General features: G+C 39.0%; 1 protein-coding gene across 1 annotated transcript in view; it reads right to left on the bottom strand.

The window, feature by feature from the left end:
• Positions 1–24,943, bottom strand: part of LOC104912507 (microtubule-associated serine/threonine-protein kinase 2-like) — a 96,788-nt gene that overhangs the window by 8,283 nt on the left and 63,562 nt on the right. The window contains exons 4-8 of the mRNA XM_031554842.1: positions 23,383–23,474; positions 16,997–17,072; positions 14,512–14,532; positions 12,147–12,225; positions 6,599–6,753 (exon numbers count right to left, since the gene is read on the bottom strand). Of these exons, the coding sequence (XP_031410702.1) occupies positions 6,599–6,753; positions 12,147–12,225; positions 14,512–14,532; positions 16,997–17,072; positions 23,383–23,474 (423 nt within the window). The remainder of the gene's footprint in view (positions 1–6,598; positions 6,754–12,146; positions 12,226–14,511; positions 14,533–16,996; positions 17,073–23,382; positions 23,475–24,943) is intronic.

The following is a 24,943-nucleotide window of genomic DNA, read 5'->3' as shown; positions in this document are numbered from 1 at the left end:
ATCGCTCACCCTGTCTGCAGGGGGCAGACAACCAGCTCCTTGCAGTGAACACAAGCCCTAACACACGGGTACAGACAGAGTGGGACACATGTTACAGGTGCATCTGCCACCGCTTGTGGTCTCTCACTGCCTTCTTGGCGATGGCACCAGGGCTGCACAGAAGTTCCTGTTATCTCCAGTCTGCAGTGCCAGGAAGGCATAGAGGAAGTGCAAAAGGAACCTGAGATGCCTTTGCTGTCCTTTGTCTGCTGTAGCAGGGATGCATGAACAGTGGTATTCTGCTAAATCTCATATATAAGTACCATAGCAATAGGAATAGAACGCTTATAGGAAAACTGCACTCCCTTGAGGCACATCACACAACAGATGTATATGCATGTATGCATAGGTTAACAAGTAACTCCCAAGGCGCGCCAAAAAAAAAGGACGGTAAATCTTGGCCAACTGTTTTTAAACGACTGTTTGGGTGTTTTTTAAAGAACAGTTGCATCTCGTTTCATCACACACGATGGTACGCAATGCTCTGACTCATCCCACTGCTGAGGGCAGCCGAGTGAGGTAATGCAGATAATCCCCAGCCACGGGATCGCCTGCAGCGCTGCGTTTTCCTGGTGACGTTGCTTTAGCAATTGGGATGAGAGAAGGCTTCCGTTATTTGGCATATTATATGACTATTGTCCTCACGATTTTAAGAGTAATGCATACTGCTAAATATGTTTTCTCTACGTAAAAAAAACCAACAACAATACTATTTGAATCAGTTCAAACATTTTAAACTTGTGAACGATGAATCTCCCTAAATGGAATAAATGCATTTTAAATTCTGAATGCATTACAGTTCCTACCTAGCTGCTAACCTATTTAGAGGAAAAACATTCTTTTGGGAATAGATATTTATAATTCAGAGAAAATTTAACTCACTAGTTCTCAGGATATAGCAATACCAATCTTGTTTCGTGCCTGGTGCTGGAATTCCATGAATTACGTTGTGCTTTGGGTTCATTAAATTTCATTTCTCAGTTTGAAAAAATGCAGTTTGGTCTAAATATTTCACTGAACACGTATGCTACAAGAAAAAACCTGATCTGGGTGCTCAAATGTTACTCATTAATATATACTCATTAATATATATTTTTAGGAGAATGCATGCCTTAGCTTGGTAGATAGCTGTTTTTATAAAGAAACATTTTCTTTCTGAAGAAGCCTACATTTACATTCATAGAGAATATGCAAGATAATAAAGAGTAAGAGCTTTTAAAAAGTATTTTATATATATAAAATAAGATACATACATACATACATATACATATTATGTATGTATCATATATATATGTATATGTATATGTATGTATGTATGTATCTTATTTGGAAGCAAATTTCCCCACACATCTAGCCAACCACATTTATTCTTCTTTCTCTAAGCTCAAACACGCTAGCAAAAACACACCCTTATCTCCTGGAAGTTCATCTGGAGTAAAACATTTTGGTGAACATATTTAAGGAAGAATTTATTTTTATGTTATGAACTGTTTCTGTGTGATTTGAGTGAGGTATACATTACAAGGACATATAAACCCTTTGATACTTACAGAAATACATAGGCACATACATATGCCATCTCAGTGCTGAAGTAGTACTACTAAAATCTGTGCGTGTTAACTATTTGCTATCCTACAGCTAAAATACATGACTTTTTTTTTTTTTTTGCTTATGCTTTCAAGATATTTTATTCATATAAATACAGAAATTTAAGTGCTCTGTGGACATCATGCTTCTTGGCAGCAGTTGTAGTATTTCCTTAAGAGCAGCCACAATGGTAAGGGGAACTATTGGGCTGTTTCTTACAAATCTAAAACAAAATAATTCTTATTTTCTTTGCACAAGAATCTACTGATATGCAGAAAGTAAAAACTTAAAAGTCCATAGCTTCCTTGGGCACTGGCAGATTCCTCTCTCATTTTTGGCAGCTGATTGATTAATACAACTTTTTCATAAAATCATAGAATCAGCAAGATTGGAAGAGACCTCCAGGATCATCCATCCATCTACCACCCTTTCTCCCCACTAGACCACCTGGAATGGTGAAATGGTGAACACTTAAGCAACTGAGGATAAAAGCCAGGATGAAGGTTCAAACTCATTCTAAATGAAATTCTCCCAATATAACCTGTCAAATTAAATGTCTAGCTGACTATAGCAAAACTGCAGTGTATCTATCACTGCCTCATATTGAGCTTGAGCCAAGGAAGCTACAGAAATGACTCTAAAGGTAAGTGACCAACCAAGGCTGGCTGCCAGGCACTGCTGGTTATTCTACAGCATCATGGAGATATAACCAGGAGAAAAAGAAGCCAGGATCAGGCAGGTAATGAATGCTACCGTGGGAGAATGGAAGAGAATTTTTAAGGAAAAAAAAGAAGTTCAGATATATTGTACAGGCATGACAGCTTTTCAAATGCAAAAGCTCTGCACGTCTATATAGCACGCACAAGATTTCATACGCAGTACAAAAACAGTCTAACATTTCAAGCCTTACAAAGGAACAGATTATTTTCTGTAAAACAGGACACATAGTGTGCATGTGCATAACATCTCAAGACAAAAAGCAGGCTGCTTCTCTCTTCCTGGTGCAGATGGGCAGGTCAAAGAAATGATTATTGTCAGGGAGTTTTTCATCTCAGCAGAGCAGACATTAGAAGAATAATACCTGTCCCCTTAAGCTTAACAGCAGAATGAAAAACTGCTCTCTTCTTCCCCTTCCCTCCACTTCATGAAATTATGTTGTAGACTTTCAGCGACATCTTTCTCCCACAAAGGTTTTAGCTTGTCACAACTCAGGTCTCTTTATCTGACGCTAGAAAGTGAAAATAGCTCACAGACAGCTATTTCAAGGAGTAGCATATTCATAAATTCAATCTTACAAAAATTTAGCTGAACAGTGACTACATATAACTGAGCTGTTTATGAATCTGCATTTTTTTCTCTTTGACAGCTGTAATTAGAAAAATGCAGAGAAGTTAAATGCTTTGTGTCACTTCCAGACACAGAAAAGAACGAATTTTAAAACTATAGAGCTAAAGTTACATAAAATACAAACCATACATGCTCTGAAGGTGAGCAGAGTGCTGGCCTTCGTCCTCCCCAAAAATTCATTTTCTAAATACTTGACCTCATAGAAATCACATCATTATTGGGTGTCAGAAAGCTCCCACTAATAAAGAGAAGGTAATGCAGAAACACCGGATCCAGCACTACACATGGACCACAGCAATCACAGCTTGAGCCTAGGCCTGTTTCTGGACAAGCCAATGGCTAAAAGAAAACTGAGCTTGGCAGATCAGGATCAATTGAGCAGGATCAATTTCTGAGATAAAATTGGACTGCATGGGCCACTAGTGCGCACTATCTAATCTTTGGTCCCATCCTGGATGCTTTTTCTGATCAGCTTCTTCTGATAACCGGCATTTTCTAGGAATTACCTCTGTACACTCTTAGTGGCAGGGTCGAGCACATGGGAAGTCACACTGGAGGACTGTATTAAAGCAGCACTGCTCAGCAAACTGATGAAGCAGCACATTTGACTGAGGATGATCTCATCTACTTCAGCAATATAAAGATTCACTGCTGCAATCTTCAGTACTTTCTATCTAGACAATCTTTTCCTGAAATATGGAAAGAGATCAAGAAAACTGGGAAGACTGGTGGGCAGAGCACATGCACAACGGCAGCTCTTGAAGAAGCCACTGCTAGTTAGCCCTACTGTTATCTCCAGCATCTCCCACTCGTCAGCTGAAGGATGACAAGTGAAGAAAACCAGGGAACAATGGAGGGCAGCAGCCCAAGTTTAGCATGAGAATACATGCTCTCCATGCATTTTTATTCCTGGAAGAGAAGATCTCCTTTGGGTAAAGCCCAGGACTGTTACAAGAGAAGTGAATGCAGCCCAGGCAGCTCCCTGTAATCAGTAACTTGAAGGATTTGAAGGTCACATTACATAAAACCAAAACAGTTGAGAGATGGTAGTTAAGAAGTACCTCTCTGGGCAATAAAGAAATATGCTCTTCTACTAAAGCACCGAAATGGGTGCATCACGTGAAGGTACAGCCTTTCATTTAACAGGTGAGTCTGAATCTCTTGCAGACAGATGGGAGAACACCTGCCTTCAGTGACCAGCTCTACAAACATCACTCTTTTGAACCCCACTGCAGTGCCAGGCCACCTCCTTCCCCTGCATATCAAAGTCATTAAAAGTATCCTGAATAAATGTTAACAATCAGTCATAAACATCAGGCCATCTTTTAAATTACAAAGATATGACTGCCCATCTGATGTATTTTGTTCATCAGCTTTTCATTAAAGCCGATCAAACAGAACCATTAATTACCTTTTAAAATATTTTAGGGAATTCCTGCCTGACTTTGAGCACAGTAACCGGTCAGATTTTATTCTTTAATTAAGTAAAAATGTCCTCTCAGCAAGTGAGCTAATTCTTATGTGGGCAAACAAATAAGCAAGCTGTGCACTGCATAGGGTCTGGTCTTCACATATGTCAACACTTGCTGTTTACAAGGACGTGCTACCCCCTGCCAAACAGAGTGCTAACTCCTACAAACACTGATACATCAATACAAACAATTGGAGCAATTTTTTTGAGGAGCGAGGGCCAGGAGGGATGTTTGTTAGCAGTAAGGGTGCTTTGGAGTCACACAGCTTAACAGTGCTAGCAATAAGCAAAATGAAAAACAAATCAGAAACAGTAAGTTAAAAAAAAAAAAAGTTGCTTCACTCTAAGATTTGGAATACCAATAAGGCTGGCTACTATCACACTGAAAACCAGAGAGCTAAAGAAAGTATTTCAGAAATGAATATTAAGCACACAGTCATGACACACTGGATTAATCTAGTCTTGTCACAAATGATAAAGCTATGATACGATAACTCTGCTTTTAAATGGGCTTACAGAGATCAAATTCCCAGCAAATTGATAATTCATATTAACAAGAAAAAACAGAATTTGGCTCTTTATTTTATTTACATTTTCCTGGCATTAAGAATAGTGTTTTGTACTTCTTGATGCTGACAGCAGTAGGTCCATGTTAGAAAGGACAATAATTACTTCAGTGATGGGTTGTCTACCTACAGTAGCTGTCCTATCTACAAAGAATTAGTATTGCTACAGCTACACTGGGCAGCGATAGCTGGTGTTAAGAGTGACAGCAACAGGACTGAAGTAGGACTATCATTCAAAGAGATTTGAACAGTTTAGTACAAATCACATCACTACTCTCTTACTACATGGCATTTGGTAGAGACTAAGTGTGCTGCTACCTACAGGACTTACCAGCTCTTGTAGATAACTGAGTAACTACATTTAGCAGTTCCATATGCAATTATCATGCAGCCTGCACTGTAGTTTAGAACATACAAATAATTACAAATCATTAAGTGTCTTCTGCCATAACATGATATTCACACATTTTCTGGTTAACTTCACCTATTTCACTTCCTTCTACTACAAACTCCAGTCGAGGTCCTGAGCTGGGGCACACTGATTCAGCATTTCCAGCTGACATTGATTTAAAAGCAGTATTACCTCTGATACCCTCAGATGAGCAATATGAGGGAGATTTCACCTCTTCACCCCCTGCTTGCATGAATCCTTTTTGTTTCATAACGAAAGGTTATGCAGATGCTGTAGAAGATATATTTCTCTCAACTTTCATTCACTTGGTCCAGCACTAAATTCATAGCAAAACTCAAGGCTTTTGCCATGATATAATATGTTGGTGAATTTGTTTTTGTATTTTTTTAAAAGATTGTTAGAGAACCGCAAGAAAGACTGCCCAGAGAGTTTGTGGAAAATTCAAGACCTGTCTGGACATGGTCCCAAGGCAATCTGCTCTAAGCAGAGGTTTGGACAAGAGGACCTCCAGAAGTCCTTTCCAACTTCTATCATTCTATAATTCTGTGAAAGATTAAGTCTTAGTTGCTTCTATTTTTAAGTATGGAAAAAAAAATCAACTGCAGAAGGAAACAATCCCTGGATAGCTATCTCCTGAAGAACTGATTCTCTGGAGCAACAGTAAAAATTACCCAACTGCTAATGCAGTTTTCTGTGCTATTATAAAATTGCTCGTGGGTGCAATTCTATTTAAGGTTTTGATTTCATCTACTCCAGTTTTCATTCCACTTTAGAAGCTCTGCTGGAAAAGTTATTAACGGTGACTGTAATGGCTTCCCTATACAACTGCAGCAAAAATTGAGAAGAAACTTCACTAAAGGAAATCTACATCCTGTAGGGTTACTCTGAGATGTTTTGGATCACATTTTCTTAGTTACGATGAGATACAAAAGCAGACTATGCAAAACATGTCACTACTCAAATCTTCAGTGTCAAATGTTAAAACAAATAATAAAAACTATTATTTTCTGATTAGGCGAGGTGGGGTATAAGCTCATTAATTTCAAAACCATGCAACAGCAACAAAGAAAAAAAAAAACAGCTTTCTCTTACTGTTCTTAGAAGGGAAAACACACATGTAAATGCAATACTTGTGCCCAACATTTTAAAAACCCAATAAACACCACCTGAACTCACCTGAGACTGCGTGATCGAGGCCGCAGGGCTGGAGAGTGACGCCCTTCCTCATCAGTGATGCTCTCAGTACTGAAATGCTTTGTCAGGAAATGAAGTTCATCTGCCGTGGGCTGAAAGGGCAGCTGGTGCAGCTTCTCCTGAGATGAGCATGATGACTGAGTACAGAAAAAAATACAGAAAAGAAATGCACTAAACGCATGCATAGGGGTCAGCTAATGAATGGAAGAGGAACGGATTCTGCCAGACACTGCACACTCCAGCGGAAAAGAAAGCTACTTATCAGACCAGGTGCCTCTTTTTAACATTCTCAGTAGGCTAAGCCAAACCTTCTGTACAATGACAGAGCTGGTGAGACCAGGACAACTTTGGGAACAGGCTAGGAAAGGAATACATATGATTCTGGAACCATTGTGAAGGTAATTACTGTTAGGAGACAGAAAGAGTGTACATTAACAACAGTGCTACCCTGGAAAGGACAAGGAGGTTCCTGGAGTGGTGAGCAACTTTCCTTTTCCCTCATGCTCTCTTAGCTCAGGAGTTTCACTGGCATGCAGAATGCTATGGAGCTGTGTAGACGCAAGAGTTTTCACTGATCACTGGCTCTCCTTGGAAATTGCTGCATTAAGTAGTCTGTATTTTACTTCTCCATAATCTTCATTTAATTCCTCTCTTTCTTTACTCATCACACTTCCTTTCTAACCAAGTAGGAAATAATAAAATGGAAGTAGCTGACTTTGCAGAGCTGTAGGATTAATAGTTTCCTGTTATAAACAGTGAAGCAGTTCATCTGTGTTTAAATAAGTTAATAAATTTATATGACATGTCTTGTGATAAGATAGATGTGAAACAGATTTAATTCTTGAACCTGTATAAACTCAAACTCAGAAAAAAAAAGTGTTGGTAACATCAAATGTTGGATGAGGGGAAAAAGCTGTAGGCAACTAAGGGCTGCACTTGTTCTTGTGTGATGTTTCTCAACATCCTTTCCATTTACGAAATAAGGAAATGTATTACATAAGGACAAATTATAAAAACCTCTGAAGTGCCAGAGCAGCACTGTAAGTGGGACTTAAGAAAAACACCATACTAACCTAAGTTCTGAGACTCCTTACTGATCTGATTAAATTTAATTGTGCACACTTTTCTGGTGGAAGATTTTCTCCTTTTGCTACAATGGCCCTCACTCCAACAGGAAAGCAGAGCATCCTAACACCAGAAGAATGTGTTTTAGGGAATAACACACAATCTGATACATATGACCAAAGTTTTAACTCACCTAGCATGCTGTTCTAGACAGTGGTTCTGGGAAAAGAAAGCTAACAAATATGGCTGAGCAGTGAAAGCCAAATGCTACCAAGGCTGCTCACTGACTCCAGCACATCTATAACACTGATAAAGAAAACATTTAAAACTAAAACTAAATTAGGTGCATCCAAATTTGCCAAGAGAGTAACAACTCTTGAACTGAAGAAAAACTAAGCAGACTGCTGCAGAACCAATCAGATGAAGAGCTGAACGTGAGCACTTACAAACCTGAAGTTCTTTTCCTTTAGTAACAAAGAAACTATGCAGTGCCCAACGCATTGCAGAGAAAAGAATCCATCTGAAAGTTTTAGGGTATGAATGAAATCATCAAGGATGGCTGGAACAGGGAACCATCAATTCCCATGTCTTCCTTCAGGCAGGCCTAGGTGCACAGATCACGTTAGGAAGTCCCATCCAGCCATGTCCATCTAGAGACAACTACGCAGATGGTGTAAAAGCTTACACTGCTCTTCTCTACGTTGAAGTCACAGCAGAGTCTGAGTCTTTGACAGCCCCTCTCCTCACAGCTGTTCTGCTGTGCACACTGCTTATGCCCAACACAGGAAAGATTCTCTTTATTACAGAACGATGCAAGCACTCTTTGACTTCAGGAGCTTTCTTTGATCACCTGTCTTACACCGTACAAAGAGTAAGAAGCATCTGCTTATGCAAAAACAGCAACACTTTTTAAACTAAAGGTGTTTGTCATTCGTGATGAATAACACCAAGTCTGCAGAAGAGCAGGCAGACTAAAAGCACAGGCTTATGAAGTGCTGCATTAACAGGTACTCGAGTTCTGGCATTAGAAATGCTTCTATTATTCAGAACAAAATTAAACTAAAACGGCCACATTAAAAAATTTGCACATATCAAGTTACTAGAGTTAGAAAAGAAAAATCAAAACTGAAATTCCAGAAGAAAACATGTCTCCTAACTGCAAAGCCACTGGCAAAGCTGTATTAGTGAGCTCATGGAGGGCCCACCAAATTCCTTCCTCTCTTTAAAAGAAAACAGATCATAAAATTTGTAGTTCCAGAGAATAACTAAGGACAGCTCTGGAGATAAAGACCATGATGAGAAATGAACTTTCCTATGCCTTTCTAGCAGCCTTAGGGCATGCAGCTTTCTCAGTAAAAAAGCACAAAGTGAAACACTTCTGAAATATTGATTTTTAAGTAATCATAGCACTGTACTCAATACTTGCAGCAGCTTAACACAAGCATTCCCCTGGTGTCTTAATTACAGATGCAGAATTGGCCAACTCTTCAATAAATAAATTAAAAAAAAAATCAAACTAATTGCATAGTACTACACACAAACTGCATCTCGAAAATGAATAGAAAATTAGGTGCTTAAAAATAATTGTGCATTGGCCCATTCAACTGACTATTCTACCCATGTAACTTGAAAGATCTTCTCCACACTGCTCTTTCAGTGTTGGTCTGATGAAGTCTTCACTACTGTTATGAAAAGGATAAATATGGTGGGGTTTATTAAGTGCTGTCCATCAACTGGAATCAAAAATTCAAGCAGAATCGACAGGTTTTCACTGACCTTAGAACATGTAATTGCCTTGGTTTGTTCAGTTTGTTGCTTGGTAGAAAGCAGATCTATGATCACAGAGATATATGACAGCTCTGTGCCATGCAGAAACTCAGGCCCAGCAGAACACAGTGACATTTTTCTTCTTGATATTTCATTTCCTACTGATACGTACACCAGAAAGAAGGTCTGCTGCCATCCTTCTCTCTTGCTTGAAAATACAATTTACAGGACTGATCACACCAAATGGAAGCCCACCATTCTGTTATGTTTTTATCCATGGGATTAATTTGTCGTGCTCTTCTGACAAACCTCTTAAAATCTTCTTACTTCAGTTTTAAAGTCTACACAGGCATAATGCTGCTTATCACTCCAGAAGTGTTATTCAGATCAATTCAAATTAATTCTAATCTACAAAATACTATGACAATAGTGTTGTCGTTGATGAGTAGTAAGGAGGATTGGCTTAGAAACGTGGTACTAAGTTTAATGGCTACAAGACTGCTTCAGTACTTACTAAACATCATGTCTCAATATCTTTCTGAGATTGTAAAACTGGATCAGAAAGAAGACAAGAGAGGAAAGACTCAGCTATGTAGAAAAAAGAAAAAAAAATTGGAAAAAAGGGTTTTAATCTATTTCCTGCAGGACGGTGAACTCAGATCTACACATGACTATCACCACTTGCTTTGCACTGTACCATCCTGTCTTCCATTGCTTACAGCTATGATACTTAAACTATTTAGACTGATGCTTTCTATGTGACGTATCTATCTCTCTTTTATGGAGAAGTTTCAACCAAAATGACCTAGCTGCTTCACAGAACATAGCAAGGCAGGAATATTCTTTCTTTCCTATATCAGAAAACTGGCAACTTTCTAAATGTAGCTTTCATGTTCCTTTTTCAAAACAAATACTGATACATCCACAAATTTATCTTGCTACTTTTGCTCTCTCCATGAACAACTACCCCAAGACTGATCAAACTGTAATTTCTTGGGAAAACTGGTTATCACACCAGAAAATAAGGACTTAAGACACTGCAGACAGTTTGGTCCAACTTCACATGCATCCTGGAAGCATTCTCAGTGATTATCAATGATCTGACTATTTATGTCACCCCTACATAAAGTAACTAAATATGTTCCATACCCAATAAATTATTGTCGCCTGTCCCCTAAAGAGGGCACAGCGAGGGCTTATAGTGATAAAGGTTTATTTTAAGACTACAGAAGCAAAAGCAGAGCTCCTTTTTAAAAGCTGCTCTCTGGTACTTTAATACAAAATAGTATTTTGTTTTGCTTGTCAATGAAACCAGGACCACTTTTTCCACATTGCTAATGAAATGCTCTTCCACATTTCTCTTTGCTCCTCTCTATATACCTGTACACACACTTCTCGTCCGTTGGGAGAGTGAAATCAAGTCTAGTCTCCTTTTAAGGAGAGAAAAAGTTAAAAAAACAAAAAACAAACAAACAAACAAAAACCTTAAAAGTCCTGATGGACTAAAGATAACAAACTGTAGAAATAGTACAAACTAGAGTCTGCAGGAACATGTCTGAACATCTGAAGCAATCAGATGATATTAATGACAAAAAATCGAATTTTAATCATGTCAACTTATAGCTAAAAGGAAAATTTTGACCCCAATCTCTTCTCCTAACATATGGAATGAATTTAAAACTCGTGTTCCAAGGACATATGAAGATCAATTTGTACTTGAGAGGGTTTTAAGGATGAACTTACTGGAACATTTCAGAAAGAAAATAATGATACTGCACTCAGCGTAAGATTATTACTCATTAAGATTAATTACTTAGTAAGATTAATATTCATGCAGAACTGAGTCCTAGCTAATGCAAGTATTACAATTGCTAGGAACACATTCTAAACAGTACATATAAAACAAAACAATCAGTGTAAGTATTATAGAAAGAAGGAATGATATGTGACCACGCTGTTAAGGTACTCACCATTAAACCATACACAAAAGCATGTTAACTCAAGGTAGACTTAGCATTTCCAGTCTTTCTATGCATGGCATTGTAAGATTGTCAGGTAGATAAACACAATTTATATGCACAAACTAAAGAATAAGATTAATTGTATGAAGTATCGGAGAGCTATAAGGGTTAAAATGGTGTTGGTGCCTTACTGATGTTAACAACATATCAGCCTTTTGAAAGTACAGAAGAATTCAAGCAAACTGCAGACAACCTTTCTAACGACAAGTAAGAAATTAAAAGCTACATTAGGAGATTCAAATTATTGAAGTTGAGTTAACAGATGTGGATTATCAGTTTTTCCTTCTGCTAACAGATTTTAACACTAAGAACATGAAAGCAGACGAGGATTTCATTTCCCAGTTAAAAAAAAGCTGAGATCTTGCTGGCAATTACGTGCTGTCTCAGAGCCCTGCCATTTCTGACACATCGTGCCTCTCAACCGAGCAGTCGAGCCAAGTGCTACACTGGGATTTCACCAATAGTAAAGGCAAAGTGCAAGATGATAGGAGCTGGGAAATGGAGGAAGAAGCAGTGGAACCAATAATTAAAACAATTTTTAAAAAATAATTAGTATATTTAATAATGTTAGCAAAAAAAATGAAGGAAGATCAGATATTTTAGTAAAGACTCAGAAGCAGATTTGTTAGGGTGTGTTTGTACGAACTGAATTGCTTGGAGAAGTCTGGGTCACTTACTGAAACTGTTGAACTGGGAGTGTTTGTTCCATATCCTGATGAGGGAAGGGAGGCCAAGGACCAGCGGCGTCCATCCGTTCTGAGGAAAGAAGCAAAGGAAATTACTGTGATAGACATACTGTGGTCAATACTTGGAGGAAATAAACATCTATCCCCAAATCTCTTAACCATACGGTTTTCTAAAGTCTTGAGATATTCAAGTAGACCAGGTATCTTTGTGAAAAAACAGCAAGGGTACATTTCAAGAGAAACAAATAAGTGATCTTGGAAAAGATAAAGCAAATGGACATCAGATTCCTGCATTACATTAAGTAGATGCTTTTTAAATATTGCCAGTTGTGCAAAAATTGACGTTCCAGGAATGAACAAATAAAACAGACTTCTTTGAAAAAGGCAGTCTTGCCTAAAGCTGTTATACAGTTCCTCGTCTTTCAAATAATGCTAAAAGTTGAGGGGGAAAAAAAATGTTTTAAATCGTGAGCTTAGTGGAAGTGGTCTTGTTTGTTTACCTTGTCATAGCCAATAAATATGATTCCCAGGGAAAACAGACAAAATACCCTGAAAATACTGTCAGACAGTTCTTGTTTTTACCAATGTCAGAACTAAGGACGGTTCTTCTTGAAGAATCATCAGACCTGCACTTCTTGAAACCCTCTTCTCCCATTAAAACCAACCTCAGTGAGCTTGGAACCTAAACTCAATTCATCCCAGCCCACTGTGCTTTTTCTGCCTTTAATTTCATCTCAATCTTGAAGGCATTTTGATTCCTGTAATTAAAAGTGTGTCTTGTTGCATTTTGGGATGAGTGCTAAGGAAGGCTCCCTCACATCAGTTTCAGCTCACTCGTTTGCTTTGCTGTGGCAGACTATCAGTAGCTGCTCATAAAGGGAAACTGAATTAGAGCAGTTCCTCATTCTAACTGACTTTGGAAAGACTTTGTGGTTTTGGATGCACATCGATACAGTGCATTTCTGCAGGCACACTGTAAAATAAGATGCCTCTTACGGATCTGAAATACTGCTTATAAAATCTCAATTGCTTCTTTGCAGCAATATTTCTCATCCCACTACGAATATACAATGCCTCAATCTACAGAGAAAACTTCAGTGTACACCCAAACATAAAGATCTGTTTATTTTCAGGTACTTTGCCATCTACTTTAGAACAAGAGGGAAATAAACCCACTGTTCCATATTACTGAAAGAGTATTATATCAAGAGAGTTTTTAAAAGGATTCATGCTTCATGCATAAAAATACTCAAGCTGTAATGCAGACTTCTATGCATGCATACATTATAGCTAAACCCCATTTAGCCACAAGTCGTGTTCTCCTTGGCAAGACAAACATGAAAAATGCCAGAAAAAATTATTCTCTTAACCCTGAAAAACCACCAATGTCAGCACTGCAAAGTCACTGTGTCGTGTGGCAGCAAATGGACACCACGAGTCAGCTGCAGAGATCTTCATTCAGCTTTTCCTAGAGCACATGGGTGCTGGTGGGACCTGCAGGCCAATGATCTCAGTTTGGACTCTCGGCCACAATGAGGGAGAATATCTTCCTATCTTCCCAAAGAGTAGACAGGAATGAATAACTCCATCATTTTTCGCAAAAGGAAAGCCTAACTCTTCTTTTAGTGATTAGCCTAAATTGGGCTTTGAAATAACTTTAGTATTCATTTTGACAACGTTAAAACAAATTCTTCTTCATTAGAAAGTTACAGGATACCTCTTTATGCTTGGGCTATTTTCTACTGATGCAATCTAGGCAAGAAATGTGTCAAGCCATCAGGACAGCAGGTTCAGCTCTACATCTAACAGAAAGAGGTGAGTCGGGAAAGAAAACTTCCAAATTGAAGGAATGGGAACAAGACTTTAACAGAAATTTCCTCTCTCATTTATGCAAAGCATTTCAAAGCTGCTTCAGTGCTTTGTTAATAAAAATTTCTTTTCAGAGAGACTTCATGCAATATTCCTTCAGGAAAAGATACTTGGAAAGTAATTTTTAGGTCTTTTATTTTATTGCAAAATAAACTTAGCTAGGACATGGAAGCAATGAGTTTTGCCTTTCAAATGCCATTTTGTTAAGTTAATTAGGAGGGTTTTTCTTTTTATGGCAGTTACAATGCTATTTCATGAACGCAGATGAATTTCAAAATGAGGCCTTAGAAGAACAAAGCATCTTCTCACAAAGCACTACCGCTTTAACATTTGAGGCCCAAATGCAAAGTTTTATTCTTTGGTAATCAAAAGCTGAATGCCTAAATGGGGTTTTCACAGCGTGAACTTGTTAGGGACACAGGCTGGTGCCTGGCTGCACAGAAGCATGGTTCATACACACACACAGCAGCAATACGACGCGCATTACCTGTCCGCTCTGTGTCCATGGCTGTATGGAAGAAATCACACAGTGGTAATGAGGGACAGAGAAGACAAAGATGCACATGTAATTTCAGGGGAAAAATAACAACAAACCTTCATGCTCTGTGTTACTGACATTCCACTAAGATCATTTTACTGAATATAGACAAAATTAACCACGTTTTCTTGCTCATGCAAAAGAATTTCTGAACACGCTGACTTTATGGGTGTGAAGTAGCCACTGAAATGGCACCTAGTGAGAGATTTTTGATTAAGCATTAGTCAAATTAAGGACAATCCTGCAGTCTATTGTAGTGAATTTGGTTTTACAATAGACTTATTTGAATGTGCTCCCTACTCCAACCCAAGAACCCACTCATCACAAGGCCATAAGCAAAGAAGGAAAATCACAAACCATGTCCAAACAGAATAATAAATGAAGAAATTGTATCAAATATAAAATGCAGGAAAACAGCAAGAAATAATTTCTGTGACAACCATGGGAAAAAATCAGGTACAAACTCTCTCGAGACCCAAACAATGCTGAACAAAAGGGTACAGTGACATATCCATTTGTCTGAGGTAACAGTGAAAAACATTCTGAATTACTTAACACCATACTTCCCACAGATGTTATTGTGATACTCTGCTTGATAATATAATACAGACGTGGTACTGCTGGCATAGCTATTCAGGGTGTAATACAAGTAGAAAATAGAAACAAACTTCTAAAACAAGCTGAGCTTAAGTGTTCTTTTCAGTGACTGAGAAAGTATGCAGAGCAGCATGCATGCTGTAAAATGAACCACAGCATATAATAGGACAGACCTAACCTTTGTTTGTCTATTTCTTTAAAAATGAGGAAGAAAGGAAAAGTAGGAAAGGACACATTTCTGAGTTTTAGTACTAAAACTTATTTTCTGTTTGGAAATTTGGAAAGCAATTTTACTAAGACGGCTGGAATAGCCAACAGCTGATGTTGAGCTTTCACAGTGGCTTCAGCTGCAACTTTCCTCCTGTGATCTGACGTCCAGATATTCTGAAAACTGGTAAAATTCCAGTTGACTTCAACAGAACATATGAAATACACTCACATTAAGCTCAGATCCCTCTATAAAAATAGATGTGGATGCATGAGTCCATTTTAATTGTTTTACCACCAGGTAAAACTTTTAACTATTTTTTCCCTCTAAGAGAATATGAAAATACATATCCAGCTCATCACATTTTACATGATTTTGTTTCTCTACCATATTAAGATCAAAATCTACTTCAAGCAGTATTCAAGGACACCTGGTCTTCTAGCAAACCACTTCACTGGAAAAAAACCACCCCAGGATTTACCCTATGTCCACATAAAGGGTATGCCTCCGGCTTCCCTAAACCCAGCCTGTTTCCAAATCCCAATCCTCCACTCTTCTTTGATGTTTTGATACCTAACCTTCCCGTATCTAGTCCTCAAGCTGATCTCTCTTTATCAGAAAACTTGCTGCCTCTCAGAATGATCACACCTTTCCTGTTTTCGGGTCATCCTAACACAGATAAGAAGCTGAAGTTGAAGCATTTAGCAAATTAAAAGTATCTTTCTCACACATGAATCGAGCAATCCAGCTTCCCTGCCTAAATTTTGCTTGGGATCTCCTTTATTATTTTTTTGTTGCTGTTTTTCTCTTTCTCAACCAAATTTAACTTTCTGCATTGTGATCCATTTCTGCCCTCCTGATGAGATACGAAATTCAATACTCCATTTGTCTGCTTCTCCCAGATGTCTTTATTCTTCCTGTCCTGCTCCTTATACTAAATTGATCACTAATAGTATCAGATTTCTTTCCAACAGTTTGATCTACAGTGTAACAAGCATTTGTCTAGCACTCACTACAGGACAGATGATAGCTTTGCATTCAAGTCTTTCAACACTGTTCTTCTTTTAGCAGTTCCTGTAGACTTGTGATTTCAATTATCAGCTGTCTTCCTTGTCAGAGCAATAACATGTTCCTGACACCAATGCCCAAGACAGTAGAGAGAACTAAAAAGTTGCTACCACTCAGAAGGCAGTGAATGAATGCAGAGTGCATGCCTGATTTTGGTATGTCTGTCTTTGTGCAGACACGGCAGAACAGAAGGGCAGACGTACAAAGCACCTCCGTTACTCAGAGTGAAGTGGATCTAGGATTACCACTGAGACAGAGTTATTCTATTCACAACTTAGGCATTGTGACCAAATGGCTTGTTATCTCACACAGCCTATATGTCATCTTCCTGGGAGAACATTGCCTCCTCCCCAGGCTCTATTTACAGCTTTATCAACTTTTGATCATTTTTATGTCTCAAAAGCACCTCATACATTCCCAGTGTTGCCAAGACCTAAACAAAAAGAGGATAAAATAGAACTACAAATATCAGAGAAAGCAAACCATGACAAAAAAATACTTGTAACCTGTAGGCAATTTCTAAACTTGTCTGCCAATACAGGAGAATGTATCCTGACTTACCTTCGGGCAGGAACAAAGGAAAAATGAGCAGGAGCATTTGGAGAGAAGTTTCTAGGGCTGTCCAAAGGGCTGCCACCTGTTTGAGAGAGCAAACAAATTCAGTCACATTTGCAACAGAGGAACTTCTCACTGTGCAGAAACACCCTCAATCCCAAGTTGTACTTGCAAATGATTGACAATATGCTTTGTGCTCTTGATCATTTGAGCATTAGTTTGTCAAAGAAATACGATTTGATCCGAATCTTACCTCCTTTTGAAGTAATTTAAGATGCACATTTTCATACTTGTTCTTAAATAGTAGTGCATCGTATATACACAATATAGTCTCTCAGTATTATGTAACAATCCCTATGCAATATACAATCCCATAGAAACTTAACATTTCTCAATGAAAAACCTGGGCTAGAAATGATATTGATGACACTTTCAGGAATAATGAGTAGGAAGAAAGTATCTTCATACTTACTGTGTTTATCGCTGCTGAATGTAAAATTCACTGAGGGGAAAAAAAAATGCCACAAGAACTACATATAATAAAAGGACTACAGACTCACAGAAGATGCTCAAGTGAGAAAGTATGAAAGTATTAGCATTCACCCTAACCACCACCTCATCAAAAAAATATAACGAAAATGAAAAAGCCAGCGACTTCATACACTGAAGAAAAAATAACATTAGATTTTCAATTGGCACAAGAGTGTTTTTTCCCAGCTTTGTCATATGATGTATAGGCATACAGTTGGTAAGCAGTGCTCTGCAATGTCTTCAAAGAAAAAAGCAGCCACTTACAGAAGCCCTTCTGAAAGCCAGAATCATTTACAGACTAACTGCAGAAACCTTTGAAATTTAGAAGATGAATTAGTAGCTTCATGTCAGCGAGTGTACTCTTTCTATCAGGCATATTCTTAAGTGGTTTGCTCTTTCAGATCCTTAATACAAGCACAAAAGAGAAACTACCCATAGTAAGAGTATGCCAGCAGCAATTTCTCTGAGTAAAAACAACATTGAAACGTGAGCAGGAAAACAAATGGATACTGGACAAGCAATGCTCTGCAAGCTACATGGTCATCAGAAAGGTCTTCAGGTGTAGATCTCATATTGAAAAGTCACATTAAAAGTGAGCATCAGCAATGGGCTAATCCCAAAAAAGTTACTCGTGTACCTTAAGTGTTATGCTGAGCAGAAGGTGAAGACAAGCACTGTGCTCACTGGAAGGTTTGCAGTCACTCCCACCTAACACACACATGCAGGTAAGAAGGGGGAGAGAGGAAGGAGCCGACGCTTCCAGGCCGTGGCGGTGTCCCAGTGCCGAGCAGCTCCATCTGGCCTACAAGTGCACGGGGACAAGAGCAGCTGGTCGGGATTACAGCAGCCTCGGGCTGATCTGGTGTGTGCCAAGGGGTGATGGGAGAGCTGGGGAGAGAAGCGTGATCCAGCACAATCTGCTTCACCGAGAGCAAACTGAATGAAAAACAAAGGGTGTGGGCAACAAGCTTGTTTTCCTGTGGGTCGGTTTTGGTTTGCGTTTTAATGTGTTGTTGTAAAATATCAGTTAAGAACTAACGACAGCTCAGTGTAAGAGGACACAATGCCTGCCTTCACCCAAAACTGACTGCAACCAAACCCATTCCCAGTGCATCCTGGGCAGCAAGGGGAGAAACACCACCAGAAATCAATAAGATGACAAATACTGGCACTTCATTTATTAAGCTTGCACTCAGCTTCTTGTGGGCACAGTGAAAAACCAGAGCCGTTTCACTGCTGGGCTAAGACTAGTTTTCACAGTCTAGATGGCACTGCAAGCTTACAAGAACACTGAAAAAAGCTACAGTAGCAACAAAATGACCAACTCAAGGTGCAGAAGCACATGTTCCGGCAGCAGCACAAGGCTAGGGCTGGGGTTGCCACGTATTTGCTAGCAGAACAAAAAGCTAAAAGAGCAGCTAAGATCAGGAGATGTGGCAGAATGAGGCCTGCAGGAAGCAGTGCAGACATCCCAGCAAAGCAAAGGAGTCTGCCTGTCCTGGTAGGAGCTGGGTGTTCACATACCCACCGCAGATTTGCTGCTTTTGCTGTCATCAAGATGATCTTTCTGAACAAAAAGCCCACTGCTGTTATAAACAGGCAGCGAACTGTCATCGTCTGTTTAATATCTTCATCAATCTTTTGTAAACTCTCCACATGATGATCAAAATAGGATTTCAGAGTAACTGAGCAAATTAGGTAATGACAGTTTTTAACTTTTGAAATTAACTATGTGGGTGTTCGAAGTCTTCTGAGCCTGCACAATCTGGTATGGAGATACTATTAATTTTTAAGTAACAACTTTTTCAGACTTATATAGCATATTTCCTCCCAGACACTGGAATTTTAATTAGATCCCCTGTGAGTTGCTTCAAGTTTTAAAATGAAAAGCAATTAGTTTTTCTACTCAATTCAAGTCTGGGTGAAGCTTTTAAAACAACAACAGGGAGAAGGGGAATTACTACTTTCCCTAAAATTTCCCAGTACTGCTGCATCTGCTCTAGTTGAAGGAATTTTAATAAGAAAAGCCTTACTGCAATGGCCTCGTTCACCGAAGCTGATCGAAACTCTATTTATTCTGTTAGCAAAGGTAAATTCCCCTGTTGCTCAGGGGTTATAGTTGGCTCCTTTTGAACCTGAAATGACTGTCTCAGGGGAGGCTGTTACGCAGAATGATTACCCATTAGGTAAATCAACGCAGTTACATCAATGTTAATAATTCAGGCATGAACTTTTACATTTCCTGGACACGTGGAGAAGGAGGTAACTAAAGCACCTGTACATCTGCTGCCCTGAAACTAGGAAAACAGACTTACAGGGAAGAGATAGGCAAAAGCCTCAGCTGTCACCTACAAATACGACGACATCGGATAGGTTGAGTCCAAGAGCTCAAACTAGAACCTTTTTGTAATGCTTGCACCTGAGATTCTGAGAAATACAATAAATACAAAGGTCCAGTTGTTGTGGCCATCTACATACAATATACTAATGCTATTTGCTGAATATTAACAGAAGCAGAACAGATCCTACTGCACATCACAGAACTTCCTGCATTCTAGCACATCCCAATGTTAGGATGACTCCAATCACTTCAGCATCCCATGCACCACCCATCTCAAAGTGAATATCCTGGCTTCTGTCTGGCATCCAGGAATCACATGCATATAGTGAAAAATGAACTGCAGCTCTGATGACCAGGTCAGGGTCCAGAGCTGCACACAACACACCCTGCACAAGTTTTATTGCTTGGCCACTGCGTAGATACACAGCTTATGCCCTTGGATCCAAGGATACTTGGATCAAGAAGGAGCATCGTGCATTTTTGTACAGCACTGATACATGGAAAAGAAGTAAATAGAAGGCTTAAAAATAATCTTTTCTTTCTTTTTTTTTTTAAAGTTCCAGAAGGAGGAACTGAACTTACAGTTCAGTTGTTCACTTCAAGTACAGTACAGTGAGAGAGCAGAATGATTGAATTCAGTATTACCACACTGCCCGTGAGCAGCTCCCTTCATACATTATTACAGACAGGAACAGGGACAAGCGTATCCACTGTAACCTGGCAGCATGGAAAGCAGTTTACAGCAGCGTGAAACTCCCTCATCCGCCTTCAAGTATCTCTCTCATTCCTACTATAAAGATGATGCTGTTTCTCTGATTGATTTTAAGGTTTTCATTGTAAGACACAGTCTAAGGGTAATGTATTAATCTGCCTTACAATGTGTACGCTGTAATAAGTGTATGTTAGCTTTAAAAAATAATAATTCAAAGAAATACAAACATAGGGAAAGTGTGTGGACACCTTCCTTCCTCTGATTTGAAAGAAATACAAGGAAGATTTTCAAACCTGTCTTCCCAAAACTGCGATTCAGTCAAGATATGGGGGAGTAAATAAGAAGAGTGACTTTCCCATGACACTAACAAGCTGTAGCTGTTTAATAACAAGGCTCCATGTAATTCTGGAACAGATTATTTCATAAAATTTGAAAACTGAATTAGTGCACTTCAAATCCATTAAGAGCTATTGATTCAAAAATGTTTTCATGGCAGAGTTAAAAATTGTTCAAATTTACTTTCATCTTTAGACCTCTTAAGTATTACTTCTCCTCTCCATTTTGTAGGATATGGAATTGCCTGACATCCTATCTTGAAGCTGCTCTGTACATTAAAATGTGTAGTTTGCAGGGCCAGTGTTCATTAGGAGGAAGGACTGTGCTACATCACACCCCAACTTCATGTACAGAACATACAAAAGTGAAACTCCAGCAGTTAATGCCATAAAGAACTCTATTTTCTGAACAGAAATTTTTTAGAAAGCCTTCCTTATTTCCCTGCATGCTTGTCACCCCTTTCATTTGTGGAAGAGGTGCAGAATGGACACGAAGAGCAGCGTATTCACAACACAAGAGGGATGGGAGAGGCTCCAGTTTTTCTTAGTGACTTATCAGTGTATGTGTCTGAACAAACAGATTGATCGATTCTGTTCAAATACTAAACAAATATCACAGCCTGTTCCCAAATTCACATCTCATATATGATATTTCTTAAGAAAATATTTGTGAATCTACTCTAAATTTCATCTGCTTTTGTCTCTTGAATAAATTACTTGACTCAGGTAAAACTCCTAAGCACACTACTGGCAGGGAACTGAGGCTACCAGTAATTTATCTCCCTGTTCTCTGCTTGCAACTCTTGGAGGTCACAAAGGATGTCCTTTTTAATTAATAGTTTCAAATCCCATATGCAACATTAGAACAAGAAATAGAAGTATTTCACAATTTCTGCTAAAGAAAGATGACATACCACTGAGTAGCTACTCTAGTTTTCCAGACAGTTACATATTTAATAAAAGATAAGCCTGTAAAGCCCAAGACATCATCAAAAACACTAAGACCAATTTTCATTTTAAAGATGGGAGAAAAGAAAATTGAGAAAATACAGGTGTGAACATCTCTGCCTTTGTCTTCTGAGCAATGATCAGATCAACATCTTATTGCTATTTGAAAAGCAAAGATGCTTCTTTCATATTCTGAGGAGCACTTTTCTCCATCATTTTACTTAAATGCTTATACAGCTGACATAGAATTTGTTAAATTCAACATACATATAGATTCTTAAAATAAAGTAAGGAGTACAACATAAGTACGCAGAGAATCCCTACCAGGAGAAATATTACATTTTACAAAGCTATCACTATCATAATCAGCCATAAGAGAGCCAAGGGAGTTTGGAGTGAAGTGGAATTCCTCTAGCAAATGCAAACTTTTGGTGCAGTAACAAATTCCAACAAGTTACATTTGAAAATACTTTATCTGAGTTATCTGAGATTCTGAAGCAAAAAGAAAATAGCCTTAACATGCTACTTTTAAGATTTTGTTAACACTTGAAAATGAAAATCATGGGTCATTTAAAAAAACAGTGTGAGTACAGCAACTTCCCAGCCATTCATGACAGGGCTTTACAGCATACTCAGCAAATCTGTATGAAAATCTGACTTTTCGAGGCTTTCATGGATATCCCTGGACAACAACTTCTGTCCTTCCAGCTGGTTGAATGTCCCTCTCAAGGCACAATGCCCTGCAAGAAGAAGCAGATGGCTCCTTCTCCCTTAACTACTACCACTTTGCTGTCCTTTCTCAGCATTTCCTTTGTTTCAATCTGCAGAAAGTACTTTCAGGACATACTACCATGTAGGATGAGAGAAGTCTGATTGTAATGAAAACAATTACTTACACACAACTGTGATGTGCTTCCACATTGGCTCAACAGTGGGTGAATATGTGTGGCAACGTTTGAGCTGTTTTAAATTAAACTTGTACCCATTAGGGCCACACCTGAAACCCAACTGCTTTCTCTGGCATTCTGAAATACTGAAAGCAATGCAGGTGTACCTCATGTATCTCTCTCCCAATGAAGGTAACAAGGGAACACACTGTTCAGGCAAGCTGCTGAACCCACATGCATGACCCCTTCTAAAATTCTGTGGTTACCGCAGACTGAATAAACACTTTTTCTTTAGAAAGAACATCTTTCCACACTTCACTCTGATAACTAGAAGTGGTTGCCCATTTGCCTGGAAATGAGCATTTCACCGTTGCTGAAGTGATAAAACTGGCAGCAATACACAAAGCAATTTTCAAACATCTCGTGTTGCTCGAAGTAGCAGATAGATACTGCAGATGGCACACTGATATGGAATATCAACATGTCTGGCAACCCGGCCCATGGCAGGGTGTTGGAGCAAGATGATCTTTGAGGTCCCCTCCAACCTAAGCCATTCTATGATTCTATGTTCAAACTCAATGCAATGAGCACCGACAATTTTTCCCAACGATTCCCAGCACGGCAGCCCTCGGAGTTACCTGCATGTCCATGGAGGGGGGAATGCGGCCGCGGGAGAGTCGGGGATGTGCTGGACGTTACAATCAAACTCTTTCTGTTGCTTGTCCGACAGCTGGAAGAAAGAGATACAAATGATGAGGCAAAACCAGAGAAATCAAAGCACCTGAAGGCTGGTCCTAAAGAACAGCCTTTAGCTAAGGAGAAATAATCGCTCAGATTCAGGTCGATATTTCTTCTCTCACTCGATTTTGGTATTGACTGCTGGGAAGCAAACATACATTTATCAGCAATAGGTGTTTTAATGTGCTAGAAGCAGCACAAACATGCCTATTGAATGCCCACTGAATTTTCAGTGCCTATTGAAAACCATGCGGTGAGCCCTCTGCCCAACTTAGCTTTAAAGGTGATGGAAGTAATCATAATGGGCAAGCGAAACATTCTCATTTCACCCGGTCTTGACCAAACCTACTGGATATTTAACCCCCTTGCTGATCATCCATTTTCCTGTGGCATATAGGAATATACGCAGTGCATACACAACACACACTCAGGTTGCCCAGCAGAGCTCCACAGTGGCTCCTGGGCTGACATCTGCCCCCATCCCGCCTGGAGCGGCCCCGATAAATGTGCTCAGTCTGCCAAAACCGCAATTTAATGCAGAGCTGCTTTGCTGCCACAGGACACAGTGTATCTGACTGTTATTATTTGTAAGACCTTTTATTGTTATTCTATAGGAAACTGGAGAACTCGAAGCAGAGAAAAGCACAAGGGAACTGCCAACCATAATAAACAGTAATAAAGTTGAAGCGCCATTAACTGCTATTCAGGCTCTTTAGTGTACTTAAAGCATTCCTCAAAATTGTCCAACTGATTCCATACAATCTTCATTTACATTCATGTATTATTCAACAACACTCCATCCAAAAACTGATTGCCATTGTGTACATCATACAGACAAACGAACGACCTGATGTTAAGAGGCTTAAAATCTCAGTTTATGGATTTTTTTTTAATGTGTTCAGTCAGTCTATTCCAGTAACTGTTGAAAAAAACAGAATACTCAATTCCAACATTAGTAGCAGATAATCACTATGTTTACATCACGATGAAAATCTCTCACAACACCAAAGTGCTGAGTATTCTAATGTAACGTAGATGACTATGTGAGAAATAAAAAAAACCTTGAGCATTCTAATGTAAATTACCACGTAAAAACTGCAGATCTTGTTCAATATAAAACACCAGTGTCATGAGAAAAGAGAGATCCGTCCTCTGTGGCTGCATCCTTTTGCTAAGAGGAGTTACTAAAACACTCGTGATCACAGCCTGGAGCGTTCTCTGGAAAGTTGGTATATTTAAATCACAGCATAATGGGGAATAAGAGCTGTCTCAAGCTCAGAGCTATTTAACTGCTGGCTGCATCTGCCAGACTGGACCAGGTTTTACAAATCCATTTTCTCTGCCATCGTTGCAAAGAGGACGACTCAAAAGAGAGAGGGTTAAGTAGCTGGAGAGCAAAGCACAGCTGAGACCCATTAAAACAGGTCAGGTTTGCACCAATGCACCCAGGGGAGGAATGGC

This window comes from Meleagris gallopavo, chromosome 10 (genome assembly GCF_000146605.3).
Source record: "Meleagris gallopavo isolate NT-WF06-2002-E0010 breed Aviagen turkey brand Nicholas breeding stock chromosome 10, Turkey_5.1, whole genome shotgun sequence".
NCBI classification, from domain to species: Eukaryota; Metazoa; Chordata; class Aves; order Galliformes; family Phasianidae; genus Meleagris; species Meleagris gallopavo.
The sequence above is the reverse complement of the archived record's forward strand: the minus strand, read 5'-3'. Positions and strand labels throughout refer to the sequence as shown.